Here is a 17,170-nt window from a genome sequence, read left to right on the forward strand (position 1 = left end):
TTACTTGATAATATTATCTTCCCTTCCCTACCACTGGGTCAAACGCTTTACTACATTTGGGAAGTTTGACGTTTAAGTTGTACTAGCTGAATTCATTTTGGAGAAGCGTAAATTCACCACACCGTAGGTTGTAGGGCTTAAACCAGTAAGAAAGCTCTTTATATACCGGTAAGTAACAGCTTCAAAAAGTCTCACAGGCTACTTTTTTTTTTAAAGACAATGTCTAAGGGTACAAATCCACAATAATAGATTGCACAATAATAGATCTTTGAGAAGCTTTCATATTAGTCCATTAAAAGGTATCAGAACCTGCGACGTCTAATTTCTTGTAGGAAATAAATTGATATACGCTTTACCTCAAATGCATTTTACTATGCATATGTATTTAATACACTGAAAATACAAAGTATTTGTTTTTGCATATTCCATATTATGCTTTGCAAACATTATTATTAAGGGGCTCAATAGGTCACACAAGTTTTCTTAGCACCCCAAGTCTATCCCTTCTTTCTTTAGTAGAGGTTGGAAAAGTAGAGTACAATAATGATACACATGTAGAGCAGTTTCCCCCACCCTATGGGAGATGTGGCGGCTACTGTGTGTGTGGTGCTTTACCTGTTGCTCACAGAAGGCCTGACCCTCAGCTGCTGGGAGCCTGAGGGATAGCTGATCCGTCTGGTGACAGCGCCTCCACCTGTGCGGGATCCTACTATGTTGGATAACCCGGTCACAGGACCCAATGCAATAACACACACAATGATAGCAATAACAGTTTACTGCATGCATATGAAAAGGGAAATAACAATATACCACCCGCACCAAATAGGCCACGCACGGCGGTAACCCCACAGGGCCCCCCTCAACACAGTGCCCACCCTTGGATGGGATATTTCCCCAAAGTACTGAGGTGCCCCTAGGTACCCAACCACCCTGGAGTCAACCCACCCAAAGTGTGTGTGACAGCGCTGCCCACAACCGTGTTAAAGTTGGTGCACTTGTAGGTGTAGGGGTCGCCCCTCTGGACGCACCCATAACGCATCTGTACTCACAGGAGTGCGTACAGCCCGCCGCTTCACTCCTGCAGCCTCCCAGACACGCCGCACTCTCCCCGGTCACAGCGGCGGTAAACAGAGCCAACGGGTGGACCTGGCCACATATTTATTTATTTTTTGACAAAAAAAAAAATCACTAAATGCACTTCCTGACTGCTAGTTAAGTGCCTATTAAAACATAGTTCTGAGTTACCAAAACATAAAACTCATTATTTATGTGTAAGCCCCACGCCTGTGTGACAAGATCCATACATTCACATTGCCCCCTGGCAGGTTCCTCTCCAATGTGTTTGGACATGTGACTGTTAATGGACATGATAGCAGCCAATGACAAAGTCTGTGGAAGAGGTGGGACTAAGAGGGAGAGGAGCCTTTAGGTGGGGGAAGCCATGACAGATGAGGTCAGATCTGCACAAGCCTGAATGCCGTCAGGCTCGACCGAGAGTTGCTGTGTAACTACGAGTACGTGTGGTGAGAGGACCAGCGCATCCATGGCCGGATGTGATCGGAGATAGTGTCGTTGGAGGGGACCCTTAACGGCTACAAAGCACAGCAGTACTGAAGGACCCTTTGCGGAGTACAGGCCTGCAATACAGTAGTACACTACCAGCTCCCACAGTGTACCAGCACCATCACAAGCCAATAGACCTAGGGTAGCCCACTCACTACTGACACAGATTTACACCTGTGCAGTGTTTCTAGGGATCAGTGTTGTATACTGGTGCGTGTTGTATGTAGTGATCCTCAGCTGAGGATCACAGGGTGTCCAATATCACCAAGGTGTACAGTAAAAGTGTTGTACCCCCCCCCCCCCATACAATGTCAGTAATTCCTGCAATCTTACTGTAGGCCAAGTGTAGCACATTAAGTATTATTAAGGGACTCAGGCCCCCACCTCAGCATTCGTTACAAGTCAGAGGGCTAAAAGTGGAGGCGTTACGTTTGATTTTGAAATAATGTAAAAAAAAAAAAAAATGTGACCGCCTTTTCCTCCGTACTCAAAAATGTAGTTAATGACTTTTACCTCTATAACGACGATATGCATTTTACAAGAACAAGTAGCGTTCTAAGCTTTTTATCCAGCCTGGCAGCTCAAAATTACACCATTTTGTTTACTGAAGACAACATATTTATTTATAAAAAAAAATTAACCAGGAAGAGTTGAGAGTTACCTCTCGTTTCCAAGTATGTCCTGGGCACTGAGTTATAAAAAAATACATGGTTACATTAAAGAACAGAGTTATACAGTACAGTCAAATCACGGACAGATAGAGTTGGAAAAATGGGTACAGGGGATAAAAGGCTTGTGAGATTTAGATTGAAATAGAGCAGCTTTAACATCACCAGACATCAGCGAACGGCAGCAAACGGCTCACACACTTTGGCTGCCCTTCGGCTGTGCCAAAGGCTGTGCACACTTGGGGCAACGCAGATGCACTGGGATGGGTGGCTGAGATGCAATGCAGCTGTGAACAAAGAATGCACCCAAGACTGCATTCACATTTCACATAGATTCTGCCAAGCTATTTCAGTTTCTCAGACATTACGGTGTTAAACCTGTAGATCCAGAACATGGGTTTGCACATAAGCCCATTAAGGCAATTACTTCGGGGTTTTTTGTACCTTTTAACCGGAATTTCTATAAAGTTTCTGCCTGCTGAATCCTAAGATTGTACAGCCAAATCAGATTGGACTTCATGTGTGTATGTGACAGCCCCAAGTATAGGGGTTTTCCAGTTACAGAAAAAGAAAACAGAACAGGAGAATTTAGCAATACAACTCTAATGGCTGTACAAGTGCATTCAATCGGTGGAGGAGTCAATTGTGAAGCCAATTCTTACATCAAAGTGAACCAGTAACATACATAAAGGGTAAATTCTTGGTACTTCATGCCTTCGTTTTGTATTATTTTATTTCTTACATAGGAGGGTTTTACACTTTCTGTGACATGCCTCTGCATTGAGCATGACATGCCTTCTCTCCTGTGTATGCATAAATATGACATCAAGGGTGCTGTGTTTAACCAGCCAAGTTTAAAGGAGCTAGTTTATTTTAATCTTAATATATACATTCGAAAGTTGTGGGGTTGAAACGACATCTGGCAAATCAGATTGGGTTGAAACGACATGTGGTGAATCTGATTGGTCCAGCCTCTGGCCAATCAGATTGGTGGCTCTGACGTGACCCAACTGCCGCCTCACCCAACTGCCACACACACACGCACCACCTCCCGCCCAAATCGCCGCCTCACACCCCTGCGCCTCCAGTCTCCCCACCACACACACCACCTCCCGCCTCCCCTCCCTCACCCCGGTGCCTCCCGCCGCAACCGGCCGGGACCAAGCGGCGGAACGGACGGCCGGGGGCAGCCCACCCCCCTTCACCCGTACCACTCACCCCCCCTCACTCGTACCACTCACCCCCCCTCACCCGTACCACTCACCCCCTCACCAGTACCACACCACCCCCCTCACCCATAGGGTGTGGCGCCGCATGGAACTGCGGAGGCGGGGCCTGCGCCCTAGAAAAGCGCCGCACGGGACTGCGGGGGTCGGGGCCTGCGCCGAGAAGGGCGCCACTGAGCGCCGCACGGATGTGTGTCAGTCTGTGTGTGTCTGACAGTCTGTGTGTGTGTGTGTGTGACACTGTCCCCCCCTCCTGTCCACTGTCCCCCCCTCCTGTCCACTGTCCCCCCCCTCCTGTCCACTGTCCCCCCCCTCCTGTCCACTGTCCCCCCCCTTCCTGTCCACTGTCCCCCTCCTTCCTGTCCACTGTCCCCCCCTTCCTGTCCACTGTCCCCCCCCTTCCTGTCCACTGTCCCCCCCCTTCCTGTCCACTGTCCCCCCCCCTTCCTGTCCACTGTCCCCCCCTTCCTGTCCACTGTCCCCCCCCTTCCTGTCCACTGCCCCCCCCCTTCCTGTCCACTGTCCCCCCCCATTCCTGTCCACTGTCCCCCCCCTCCTGTCCACTGCCCCCCCTTCCTGTCCACTGTCCCCCCCCATTCCTGTCCACTGTCCCCCCCCCATTCCTGTCCACTGTCCCCCTCCCCTTCCTGTCCACTGTCCGTCCCTCCCCTCTGGGGGGGGGGGGAACAGAGAAAGAGGGGGGAGCACAGAAATAGGGGGAGAGAAGGGAGCGGGAAATTTAACTCACGGGCAACGCCGGGTCTCTCAGCTAGTTATTTATAAAAATGTTTTACCAGGAAGTAATACATTGAGTTACCTCTTGTTTTCAAGTATGTCCTGGGCATAGAGTTTTGATGACAAATAATACATGGTTACAAATACATAGTTACATAAGTGAACAGGGTATACATTGTATACAAGACAATGCATTTTAACAGTTAAAGATAATATATATTATAAGTGTATGTAACTGTTACAGACCAGATTAAAATGCGAGACAGCTTTAGTTTTGAAAGAATTTAGACTGGTGGCGGCTGTGAGAGTCTCCGGTAGATTGTTCCAGTTTTGGGGTGCACGGTAAGAGAAGGAGGAGCGGCCGGATACTTTGTTGAACCTTGGACCATGAACAGTCTTTTGGAGTCAGATTTCAGATGATAAGTGCTGCATCTGGTAGGGATGAGGAGCTTGGACAGATAGACGGGTAGCCTGCCCACAAAGTATTTGAAGGCTAGTGGATTAAGAATTCAATAAAAAAGGTCAGACAAAAGAAAAGAGACCATTCTGATTCAAGAGATGATAGATAGATAGATAGATAGATAGATAGATAGATAGATAGATAGATAGATAGATAGATAGATAGATATTCCTCTAGATTATGAGCTTCCTATAAGTAGGTTTCTCAATAGCTTCTGTATCACTTTGCCTCTGTTTGTTGTGATTTGTATGCCATTCTAGTTAATCTAACTACTGTTACCAAGCTGTTCCGTGCTGTGGAATGTTGGCACTTTATAAGCAATAATACAAAAAGGGTAATTCAATGTGTTCCAAGCCAATTTACCATTATATATATATATTTTTATTTTTATTTTTTTGAAGGGTATGTATCTGTATTTGAAAATAAGTTTCTGTAACTTCCTTGTTTCTAACCAAATCATTTATGGTTTTGATAAACAATTGGAATTTTTTAATAATCATCATTTTTTTTTCTTCTTGATGTTGAATATGAAATTCTGAAGCATGTACTGACTGCTTTATTAATCCAGAAAACAATATATTCAAATGAGTGGAAGCCAACTGCCTACACCAGGGCTGGTCAACTCCAGTCCTCAAGACCCACCAACCCTGGCCTACATGTACATTATGCAATGTTTTTGCTCCACGCTATTAAAATTGCTAGCCTTTCTAAATCACATAAAAAAATATTAACTTTCAATATTGGAGTCAAGAGGATGCCCTCCTTTTGCAAACCTTTATGTACTTTTGAAAGAACATCAGAATTCCACCATATGATCCAAGGTTTCCCAGAATACAATCAACGGTAAAAGTCACTGATGACGTTAACAGTCATATGATGATGAACATTGATTTTTGCAATTCATTGAAATACCGATTTCTACATTACTCAATTATAATCCACAAATGATATAGAACTATAGACATTGCTTCCAGGAAGATTTAGGATAAAAATGTGTGAGGTTCCTAAAGCTTGACATGCATGGGGATAATAGAAATATTTTATTATGTTAGTCAAACTGATTTTAAACCCCATTTACCACTTAAAAACACGAGTGACAATGTAACATATCCTAACATTTAAAGGGACACAACCAAAATGCATGTGATTTCCACTTAAAAAAAAAAAAAAAAAAAAGCTATTTTTTTAAAATTAGTTCCAAATAATGAATTAATCTACATAGGAGGTAAATTAACACACACATTCAATTGGATGTAGCATTGGGCACCCCTGTCTTTTGTTTGTCTACATAGGAGTCAAATGTTTGTTTTTCACAAGAAATATTCAGAAACATTTCACATTAAGGGTGATCGAATCTTTGTAAGGAACCAAATTATACCAAGCACTTTCAATAATGTGTGTGTGTGTGTGCATATACACACGCGTGCGCATATACACACGCGTGCTACGAGACTGCCCCTCCTCAAGTTTTATAATGCAAGATATATTTAATAGCTTTTATACCAGAAAGCATAACTAAGAAAAGTGTTGCATATACCACAGAATATAGAATACCTACTATTATCATCAAGTGTTCATCCGAGCTCATATATAGGGAAAGAAATGCAGCCACACTTCTAAAGTTGCACGGACTTGTATGGCGTTAAAGTAGATTAAAAAATATATATGTTTTCACCAATATTTAAATAAAACTACTAATGTACAACAGCGAAGTGTTAACAGAATGAAAAACAAAGGCAATTTGCACATAACCTGGCATACAAATGATACCATATTCACAACAAACATCTGCCTGCCTTTCTATTCAATATGGACTCTAGGCGGAGAGGATGTAGAACAGGTTTCCCCACCACCAGTACCCTGCTTACTGTCAGGAGGGGGGCTGTGTTTATGTAAGCTTGTGTTTAAACACAGCAACATTACAAAACAGACATTAACATAGGTGTTTGGAGAGGAAAAAAAATTATATTATATACATACATGTATATATATACATATATACACTCTAGCATCTACCCCCCCCCCCCTCCCACCCTGCATCTGACCGCTATAGGTTTACTTTAATCATACGGGTTAGACACCCTTCTAAATGTCTTACACTGAAACATGCAAATCTCAAGACTAAAACATTGTACAGGTTAAATCATATGCTGGAGAAATGTGGGATCCTTCTCTGCTCTGTAATGTATCATTTGTTATTCCTTGCCAACAAAGTAACTACTTAGAAAGTTCCACCTTCTTGATAAAACACTAGCGGAGTTTGGCCAGGACAAGGTCAACCTACTAGCCTCCTTCACACAAAAATCAGTCCATTTGTTCTCCTCCATATGACCCTGCAATACCACAGCTCCTTCACCCCATAAGGTGCCACATCACTTTTGTATATGAACTATTAATTCTATATGCCACCTTCTCTGCACACCCCAATGTCCTTTTTGCTCCCGATTAATGAGCTGCTCCCCAGTTCCTGCCCCTCTCTTCCCCCAATGCCAACGGGAACAGGAATCACCCAATGTCCTCCACAACATGTCACATAGAGAAGACTGCTGGGGCTGCTGTTCGCTTCCCTTTTGCCTACACAGGCAGCAATGAGCATGAATGATGCAAGTGGATACTTGCAGGTCTTTGAAAGAGAGAGCAGTCCTCCCTTCTCTACAGGCCAATCCAACCCCCCTACCAACTAGGTATTCTTGAGCACAGGCTAAAATAATAATTATGCTTTCTCCTCCCGGCACACATTCACCCGCTACTGCTTGTAAAAAGCTGGGTGAAGCGCGCATGCTTTAAATACGCGAGGGGGGGGTGGGGGGGGGGGTCCCACGAGGAGGTTGAGACGGAACCGGAGACTTCATCTGTAGCAACAGTACATCAAATTAAAAACATATTAAATTCTCAAAAATAACAAAAACAAAAAAATTACTCTGGAAGCCACAAAGCACCAGGGGTTAATTCATTCTACAACATTATTTTACATGCTTTTGCCACAGCAAACTCATTAATTATATCATCAAATTCTATGCTGTCAGATATTTCATGTTCAATGGATAGAATTGCTAAGCCTGCTAACCTCTGCTGCCCCATACTAGATCGTAAGTAATTTTTAATAAGCTTTGGCTTACCAAAGCTTCTTTCATTACCAACCGTGGGTACAGGTAAAGTAAAAAATATCCTCAGTGCAATTGCCAAATTAGGATAGGACTCTAAAGAGGTCAGGCTGTTTTTTTGTTTTTAAATTGGAGATATTTTTAAAACTTTGCATTTCACTACAAAATTCTTTATTGAGATCATTTTCATATTTAATTGCTAAATCAAAAACATATTTTTTAATTTAGACACTTCCATTTCTTGAATAGCCAATAGTTAAAAATGATAAATCTTCATCAATTTCATTTAATGTACTGCATGGCTAAATGGGTGATCAGGATATGAAATACCTTGTGTATCTCCCTTATGTAAGCTTGATTTGAGCATCTAGTACCATTTCCGTCATTTGAAAGGCCTGTATTGAACCTTGAAGATTTTTTTCTTTTACTTGGCAATTCAGATAAAATATCTACTTTATTGGCTAGTTCAGGGGCATCTTTTTCTAATATGTCCTTAATGGTGCAATTTCTTATTTCCTGAATTTTGCAAGCCTGCTATAAGATTGAACAGCTTGACAAACCTTTCCGTTGAAGAGCTAAATGGATAAATTGTACATGCTGGAGAATGTTATTGCAAACGCATAAATTACAAATGAATGTATAATCTATATGTTTTAAAAAAAACCCGAGTGGCAGAAATTGTTTCAGGATCTAAGATGAGTTTGGAAGTTTTTTTTATAATGCACATTTTATTTTTGGCAGCTGATCATCTTTAAATTTTTATAGCCATATATTTTAATAGCCAAAATATAATTTTAAAGTAATATCTACACATTTCTTAACATCTCCCATACATAAACTTAAAAAAAACAAAATTTGGATTGTGCCCAAAAATGTTTTTTCTGTGGATACTTGGTCAGCGTGATGAGCTAAATTTAAGGAATGATGGGAAAAACATGGTATAATTGTTGCTAAATTGTTTACCTCTAATACTCTGGGCCTGTACTCATATGTGCCTGCCAAGTTAGCACCATTATCATATGCCGGACAACACGATAGATCTATAGCTCTATCAACTCCATCTTTTTATTCAAAATATCAGTTCACATAATAAGTTCAATTTCTGATGATACTATAAAATATCAATCGTAACTTTTCCTTCACATACATGAACATCTCCTGACTGGCAACATTTGTTCTCGGTGTGCATTATCCGTTGCAGTCAGTGAATATGTTGGTCGTTTTATCCTGTTTATAATTTCTAAACAAACGTTATTTCTGAATAAAATAACGAATTCATTTTGAATTGGTCACAAAATATCTGAGAGAATGTTTTTTCAGTAGTGTATTTTATGGACCAATTAATTCTATTAAAGTTTAGAAACAGTCCAGCTTGCAGGTGACTGATTGTCTCCGTTGTTCCTCTGAGTGCAATATTATTTCTGGCACAAAAGAAAAACCATCCAGAACTCTCCAAGGCTGTTTCCAATTGTATGGCTTTTTGTATAGTATTTGTTTCCACCAATTTTTTACCATTTATGTTCTAATTTCCACACTAAATAACTTCTTATGATCAGCTTAATTTTCGTGCTTTTCCAAGCTATATAAATGTTTAAAGTCAGAAAACTCTTAGAATTTGTAATATTTGAGATCTGTTTCCTAAATAATATATAAGAGCATGAGTATTATGAGTTTTGAATATATTAACCATACATACGTCAACTCCATTTTATTGTTTTTTGAAAAAAGTAGTCTAGTCAAGAAAAGAAAAACAAAACACACCACTGCCCACCCTCAGACACTGAATTTCAAAAATCAAAAGCTTTCCCTTGATCAGGACCATGCTCAAGAAGAAAACATTTTAATCACTCATATTGGGCTAAGATGTGGGATCATTGAAATTTAAATTGAGTAAAGAGAGGTCGATTTCCTTGAACTGCATTTGCCTGTTGGGGTCGCAAATGTTGAGCATTTGCAATTATTTTTAGACTTTATATTAAAATGGCAAATACGGCCCTTATCCCCATCCTAAAAAGCAAAGTGTGTTTAAAAAAAATATAATATTTAATATATATATATATATATATATATATATATATATATAATATATACAATGAGGGTCTGCGCTTGTGTATGGAAAACCAGAAATATAGGATATATAAAATTGATTTAACTGATTAAAAATCATAAATATATAAACATATTGTTAATAAATCAATATAATGAATACTACTATAATAAATCCTGAATAGTGAAATCAATTCATATACCAAAAGTGCACTGTGAATGTCTGATATAAAAAAAGCTAAAACATACAATTATACAAAAAAATATGTGTGGTGCTGTGAACTTTGCCTTAATCTGCTAATTGCAGATAGTCCTCTAGAGTCCAACAAATAGATCCAATAATTGGGGAGTGACAGAAGCACTATTAGGATCAACCGGCAGCTTCATAAAAGGGCACAACGACCTCCCTCTCCACCTGCATAGAAAAATATAAGAAAAAAAAGCGCCAAATCCTAGTGCATTACTGTGCAAAAATCGATATATTTAATTCCCAAAAATCTCAATAAAAATGAACTCACAAACATAAAACAATTAAAAGCATTGTATGAGTAATACTCATGCTCCTAGGACCAGGAAACGCTGCTTTGCTGTTGAAGTCCCTCCGTGGCTCCACTGGAACAGATTGCTGCCTCCGTTGTTCACTGCCTGCAGGAACTGACGAATCAGGCACTCCACGATGGTCTCTCCCCCGGTGCACACCAACCAGTTGCTTTTTAGTTCCCACCGGGGACGGTTGAAGTCGCGGACCAGCGGATGACGTCACGGGAACCGTTCTTAATACCGGACCGGTAAAGATACTCAGCAGTTCAATTGCAAGCGTTGAAAAGTCCACTGCACACCTTCCCTACGCGTTTCATCTGATTAACAGACTTCTTCAGGGGATGGACTCTGGGTGTGTGGTGTCTCATATTATATACCCCCCAAGTCCAATTAGCTTAATTAGTTGAAAGGCAAAAAACACTGTGTTGGCAATCTAAATTTTAGGTGGAACAGATTAAGTACACATGTGAACACCTAATTTTGCATCCACATCACTGAATACTTGCCAGCACATAGAAATGTATATAAAATACTGATGAATACCAGTTGTACTGAAAAATAAATAAATAAAAATAATTAAAACAAACATGTAGTTGATGTCCTTGTCTATATTTTTAGTATTTATACGGACTACAAGGGTATACCTTAGGATATCGAGAGAATATACTGTAGTTGCCACCACCTCAATATAAATGATATTTAGCAACAGTTGGGCATTTCATATGTTAAACGAAAAATTATTATTCTTATACAACAAAAGTTATTTTGTAATCAATGTCCTTATTTGTTTTGATTAAACATACTATAAGGGTATATCTCAAGACATCCTAAATACCCCAATATATCTATTAGTAAACAGAAGAGTTAGATATTTAGTTAATACAATATAAATGTGGCTTACGGAGGGTGGATCAATTAATGAACAAGAAAGAGCACAATACTCTATTAGATATTAATTGACTTTTATCTTAGTACATTATATTTTTCTTAGTGTTATCATGGATAAAGATTAGAGGTTGAAACCATAATCCCTTATGGATGGTTCTACTCTTGATATTGTAGAATCATTTAATTAATTTATGAATATGAGTATTAGTCAGTGTCCCATAGGATAGAGGTTAAGGTATCTTTAAGTTTATGTGTATGCAACCAATTTGTACTATGAAATAGAACCAGCGTGGAAAAGAGCAGTATTTAACTCCATAGAAAATATAATATGGAGTTAGAAAGTATATTGGGAAGTTTAGACCGGGCATGTATCCTAGGTCACTTGAATCGTCAGCCCAGCAAGATTGCATGGTTCAGCTTACTCCCAACACTCCTCAGTAAGGGAGAGGGGGGTAAGGGAATGGGAGGGGAGAAAGAGGGGGGGGGGGGGGGGGGAGAGGGGGGGGGGGAGGGGGAAGGGGGGGGGGAAGGGGGGGAGGAAAAGGGGGAAAATATATAAGTGAAAAAAGGAAATCTATATGTATGTGATAAATGAGTGAATTTTAATGTGGATGTGAATAAAATTCCAAAATCTACTGTAAATAACAAATATTTAATAAATGTGTCCTAGTATGGCACTATGCTATATATATATGTGTGTGCTACCAATAATATGAACCCTTAACTAAATGATTATGTGCCAACATAAATTGTTAACACCATGATGCGTGAATAAATATTAATAATCACTTATGTCTGGCGATCACGAAGGGAACATGTGAGCCATGTTCAACCCAGACCTCCGTGGTCACCAGACATGTATGGTACCTATCCTATAGTGACGAGGAGCAAAAAGAAAAAAGAAAAACAGGAGAAAAATACGTCCCAAGACATGGACAGTCTATATTTTCCCCTTTTCCTCCCCCCTTCCCCCCCCCCCCCCCCCCCCCCCCTCTTTCTCCCCTCCCATTCCCTTACCCCCCTCTCCCTTACTGAGGAGTGTTGGGAGTAAGCTGAACCATGCAATCTTGCTGGGCTGACGATTCAAGTGACCTAGGATACATGCCCGGTCTAAACTTCCCAATATACTTTCTAACTCCATATTATATTTTCTATGGAGTTAAATACTGCTCTTTTCCACGCTGGTTCTATTTCATAGTACAAATTGGTTGCATACACATAAACTTAAAGATACCTTAACCTCTATCCTATGGGACACTGACTAATACTCATATTCATAAATTAATTAAATGATTCTACAATATCAAGAGTAGAACCATCCATAAGGGATTATGGTTTCAACCTCTAATCTTTATCCATGATAACACTAAGAAAAATATAATGTACTAAGATAAAAGTCAATTAATATCTAATAGAGTATTGTGCTCTTTCTTGTTCATTAATTGATCCACCCTCCGTAAGCCACATTTAATTGTATTAACTAAATATCTAACTCTTCTGTTTACTAATAGATATATTGGGGTATTTAGGATGTCTTGAGATATACCCTTATAGTATGTTTAATCAAAACAAATAAGGACATTGATTACAAAATAACTTTTGTTGTATAAGAATAATAATTTTTCGTTTAACATATGAAATGCCCAACTGTTGCTAAATATCATTTATATTGAGGTGGTGGCAACTACAGTATATTCTCTCGATATCCTAAGGTATACCCTTGTAGTCCGTATAAATACTAAAAATATAGACAAGGACATCAACTACATGTTTGTTTTAATTATTTTTATTTATTTATTTTTCAGTACAACTGGTATTCATCAGTATTTTATATACATTTCTATGTGCTGGCAAGTATTCAGTGATGTGGATGCAAAATTAGGTGTTCACATGTGTACTTAATCTGTTCCACCTAAAATTTAGATTGCCAACAGTGTTTTTTGCCTTTCAACTAATTAAGCTAATTGGACTTGGGGGGTATATAATATGAGACACCACACACCCAGAGTCCATCCCCTGAAGAAGTCTGTTAATCAGATGAAACGCGTAGGGAAGGTGTGCAGTGGACTTTTCAACGCTTGCAATTGAACTGCTGAGTATCTTTACCGGTCCGGTATTAAGAACGGTTCCCGTGACGTCATCCGCTGGTCCGCGACTTCAACCGTCCCCGGTGGGAACTAAAAAGCAACTGGTTGGTGTGCACCGGGGGAGAGACCCATCGTGGAGTGCCTGATTCGTCAGTTCCTGCAGGCAGTGAACAACGGAGGCAGCAATCTGTTCCAGTGGAGCCACGGAGGGACTTCAACAGCAAAGCAGCGTTTCCTGGTCCTAGGAGCATGAGTATTACTCATACAATGCTTTTAATTGTTTTATGTTTGTGAGTTCATTTTTATTGAGATTTTTGGGAATTAAATATATCGATTTTTGCACAGTAATGCACTAGGATTTGGCGCTTTTTTTCCTTATATTTATTTATATATATATATATATATATATATATATATATATATATATATATCTTGAATAACTACTTTAAAAATTGACAGAAACAGAAGGAAGTGCGACGCACAACCAGGTTAATAATGGAGGGGGCGACTTCCATTTATAAAAACAAAACAAAAACACCACTATACATGTACATACATGAATAAAACTGAGGAACAGGGAACAACCTATGCGTTTCACACCAGGCGCATGATAAAGCGCTTCTTCGAAACTCATAGGTGGTACCTTCTACCAACCGTTTTATTAATGACCGAATATAATCACGTGATATGTATTGACAAATCAAAACAACTTACAACTCAATTCATACGACCCCACTAGGACCTAATGTAATCACGTAATAGTAACATTTAATCTCAAACAAATTACACAGGGGCGTGAAAAATATCACGGCATACCGTGATCAATTCACCAAACGCATTGATACACGGATCAATCAGCAGATCGGCAGGTGTGACGCACGTCATCATAGGGTGTGCACATAGCGCATATGATGTGCATTGCTCAGAAAAACAAAGGGAAACTAGGTAAGCACACGTCACACCATTTACAATTCTGAGTACTATCCTTGCGCCCCTGATTTTGTTGCGCCCTGGGCATGTTTCTCGCCCTTGTTACGCTGCTGCACCTAACCCAGTTGATCACTTTCTGCAGCAGCCTCCCTGCTTGAGTTGATCTGGAATGTAGTCATGAAATTGCAATGAAACGTCAGAATATGCCAATCAAAAAAAGAAGGCTCACGCCACACACACACCTTGTCCGTAATAGAGCAGAAATCTTCACGAAAATTAATTTTAGTCTTGTGTTAAAAGGCAAGAGCGCACCTCGAGATCATTTATTAAACAGTTTTACTTAAGTCTTCAATTACACAGGACTTTAAGCATGTGACTTTAATACTTTTATGAAGTCAAACTTATGGAAAAGTTTTGTAATTTGAGTGTTGTAATCTGCCTCGTAGTGTTAATATGAACAGGAAAGCAACAAATCACCAGAATATTAGAGAACACACCACTCATGTAGTACCTATAATCCTCAAAGGAGCAGTTCTCCATTTTAACCACACGCATTCCTTGCCATACTTTATTCATGCATGTGAAGTCAATAGGCCCTACATATAGTCATGCCCGTTTCCCCTGAGGCAGTGAGGAGTCTCCAAACAAACAAGTAGGGTGGATCAGACCTGAGGGACAATAGGACAATAATTCAGCTGTCCCCTCCAGTGAGTGAACGCAAGTCAGCTGGAGCCCATAATGGGACGTGTAGGACCAAGTCAGATTTAAAAAAAAAAAAAAAAACATCTCAATTCTGAAGTTAATCTCGATTTAAAAAAATAAAAAAAATACACCATGAGAAATGGTGTGGTGTTGTCTTTTATATCCGCGCGATCTGTGTACAAGGATTTGGGTAACCCTACTTAAAGATTAAGCACCAACCTTGCCCCCATTTTATTCTACTTTACATTGAATGGACTTTGACCATAACTTATATTCAACTCAATTTTTTTTCACCCAAGAAAAGCATTATAATACTGCTTCATATAAAGACTCCAAAGAAAATGAAAACATTGAAAATGTAACTTATAGACCAACAAAAGACAACTGTTTTTAAAATAAATTCTAGATTAGAAAAGAACAGCTTATTTAAAATGCCCATTGCATTTTTTTTATTATTAATGAAACCAACAGTGCCAAGCTAAACAAATCAAATTATAAGTCTGCATAGTTTATAAAATTACAGAAGTGTATTTATGTTTCAGTAGAAAAAAATGGTTTTTGAACAGGCAGCTGACAGCATTTGTGCAGTTAATTATTCTGTAAATAGTTTGGTCTGAAACTACCACCATCTACCATGAAATTGTTCATATATAAAAAATGAACTGCTAAAAATGATTCACAAATCTTGTTAAAAAAACATTAAAACTCTATTTAATTTCAACATTATAATAGATTACAGAGAGGTTTATGAAACAAATACAAAACATTTGTTTCAGTACATATCTTAAAATGATATACTTAAGTATGTAAACAACTATAGAATAAAAATAAGATTCCAAAGTCTGCCTGTAAGAAATCAGGCAAATTATACTATAAGCAATATATCATTTGAAAACCTTCAAGACATTTTATATAGCTGCACTAGCATAGCAGTATAAAAACCTTGCCATAAAAAAAAAAACCATTCAGATTTCCCAAAATATACAACGAAAGGCATAAATTTTTTACAAAAAAGTTATTTTTATGCTGAAATTCCAATGAGCAGGAGGGAAGAAAAAAAGCCATCAACCTTACATTCTTTGGACGTTGCATGATTTCACAAAACCATTTTTTGCCTTCCCTAAATGCCTGGCATTATTCAAACCCTACAAATAAATGGCCATTCAGTGAACCCATTTTGTTTTTACATAGAAGGATAGCATTTTATTGTCAATGTACAGTAGATAAAGTACATTTTGTTGAGCCAATTTAGCAAAGTTCTAAGGGGAAAATTGTACTAGAAAAAAAAATGGGAACGTAAATAAGGGATCAGCATTAAATACTGGTATCAGCACATCCATACCAACAAAAAGAACCGCTCAACTAGAACCCCTTGCTTGGTTAAGAGAACTCTATAATTACCTTACCAATATTTCCTTAGGAGTGATGTTAAAAAAAAAAAAAAAACTAAAAAAAAAAAAAAAACAAGACACCCCATCAAACAAAAATAGATTCCTGAAGCTTTTTTTTTTCTTTTTTTTTACTGAAAATAGGAATAAAAGTGTATACAGATAGATCAGTCATCATCGTCATTTTCATTAAAGTCATCCTCATCTTCCTCATCTTCCTCTCCAACGTAAGACACTGGCGTTTCCACCCTGGAGCCGCTGTACTGAGATCCATTGGAGCTAGTCGCCAGCATTCCATCTGTACCCAAGTCACTGCAGCAAGAGAGGGAAGATCTGTTACTTCTGTGCACTTCTTGTGTGACAAACCATGTGCTGACCTATATACAGCCAGAGTGGCCATGAACACGTTTAACAATCTACTCTAGGCCTCATACAGCAAATGGATTAACAATTCATTTTTAAATTTATAGAAGGCAAATTCTATTGAAGACATGCCTGTATGCCAGATATCTTCTTCCCACACTGGGTCACCCAACATTATTTCCCAACCGTCCTATCAGCAGTCTCCCAGTGGATACTTATGGTGCAAAAATGTAGTTATTTGTTCATTAGATGGCAAATATTGGCCACTCAAATGGTGGATCATCATATAAACGCATACTACTAGGTCGGAGACCGGTGTTCTGTATATATTTCCAATGGAATGATAACACAATTATAATAGAATTTAGAACATCAATTTCTATTTTAAAATTCCAAGGACTTGTTCTATAAGCCTTACATATTCAGAATGGGACATTTGGTTGCGACCGCAGGGGGACCATCCGCTGCCA

The 17,170-nt window shown here is 39.2% G+C and overlaps 1 protein-coding gene across 5 annotated transcripts in view; it reads right to left on the reverse strand.

The window, feature by feature from the left end:
* Window positions 1-16,377: 16,377 nt before the first annotated feature.
* Window positions 16,378-17,170, reverse strand: part of TFDP1 (transcription factor Dp-1) — a 45,246-nt gene continuing 44,453 nt past the window's right edge. For all 5 annotated transcript variants that reach the window (XM_075590625.1, XM_075590624.1, XM_075590623.1 and 2 more), the window contains one exon: window positions 16,378-16,649. In XM_075590625.1, the coding sequence (XP_075446740.1) occupies window positions 16,505-16,649 (145 nt within the window). In that variant the 3' untranslated portion in view covers window positions 16,378-16,504. The remainder of the gene's footprint in view (window positions 16,650-17,170) is intronic.

This window comes from Ascaphus truei, chromosome 3 (assembly GCF_040206685.1).
Source record: "Ascaphus truei isolate aAscTru1 chromosome 3, aAscTru1.hap1, whole genome shotgun sequence".
In the NCBI taxonomy this organism is placed as follows: domain Eukaryota; kingdom Metazoa; phylum Chordata; class Amphibia; order Anura; family Ascaphidae; genus Ascaphus; species Ascaphus truei.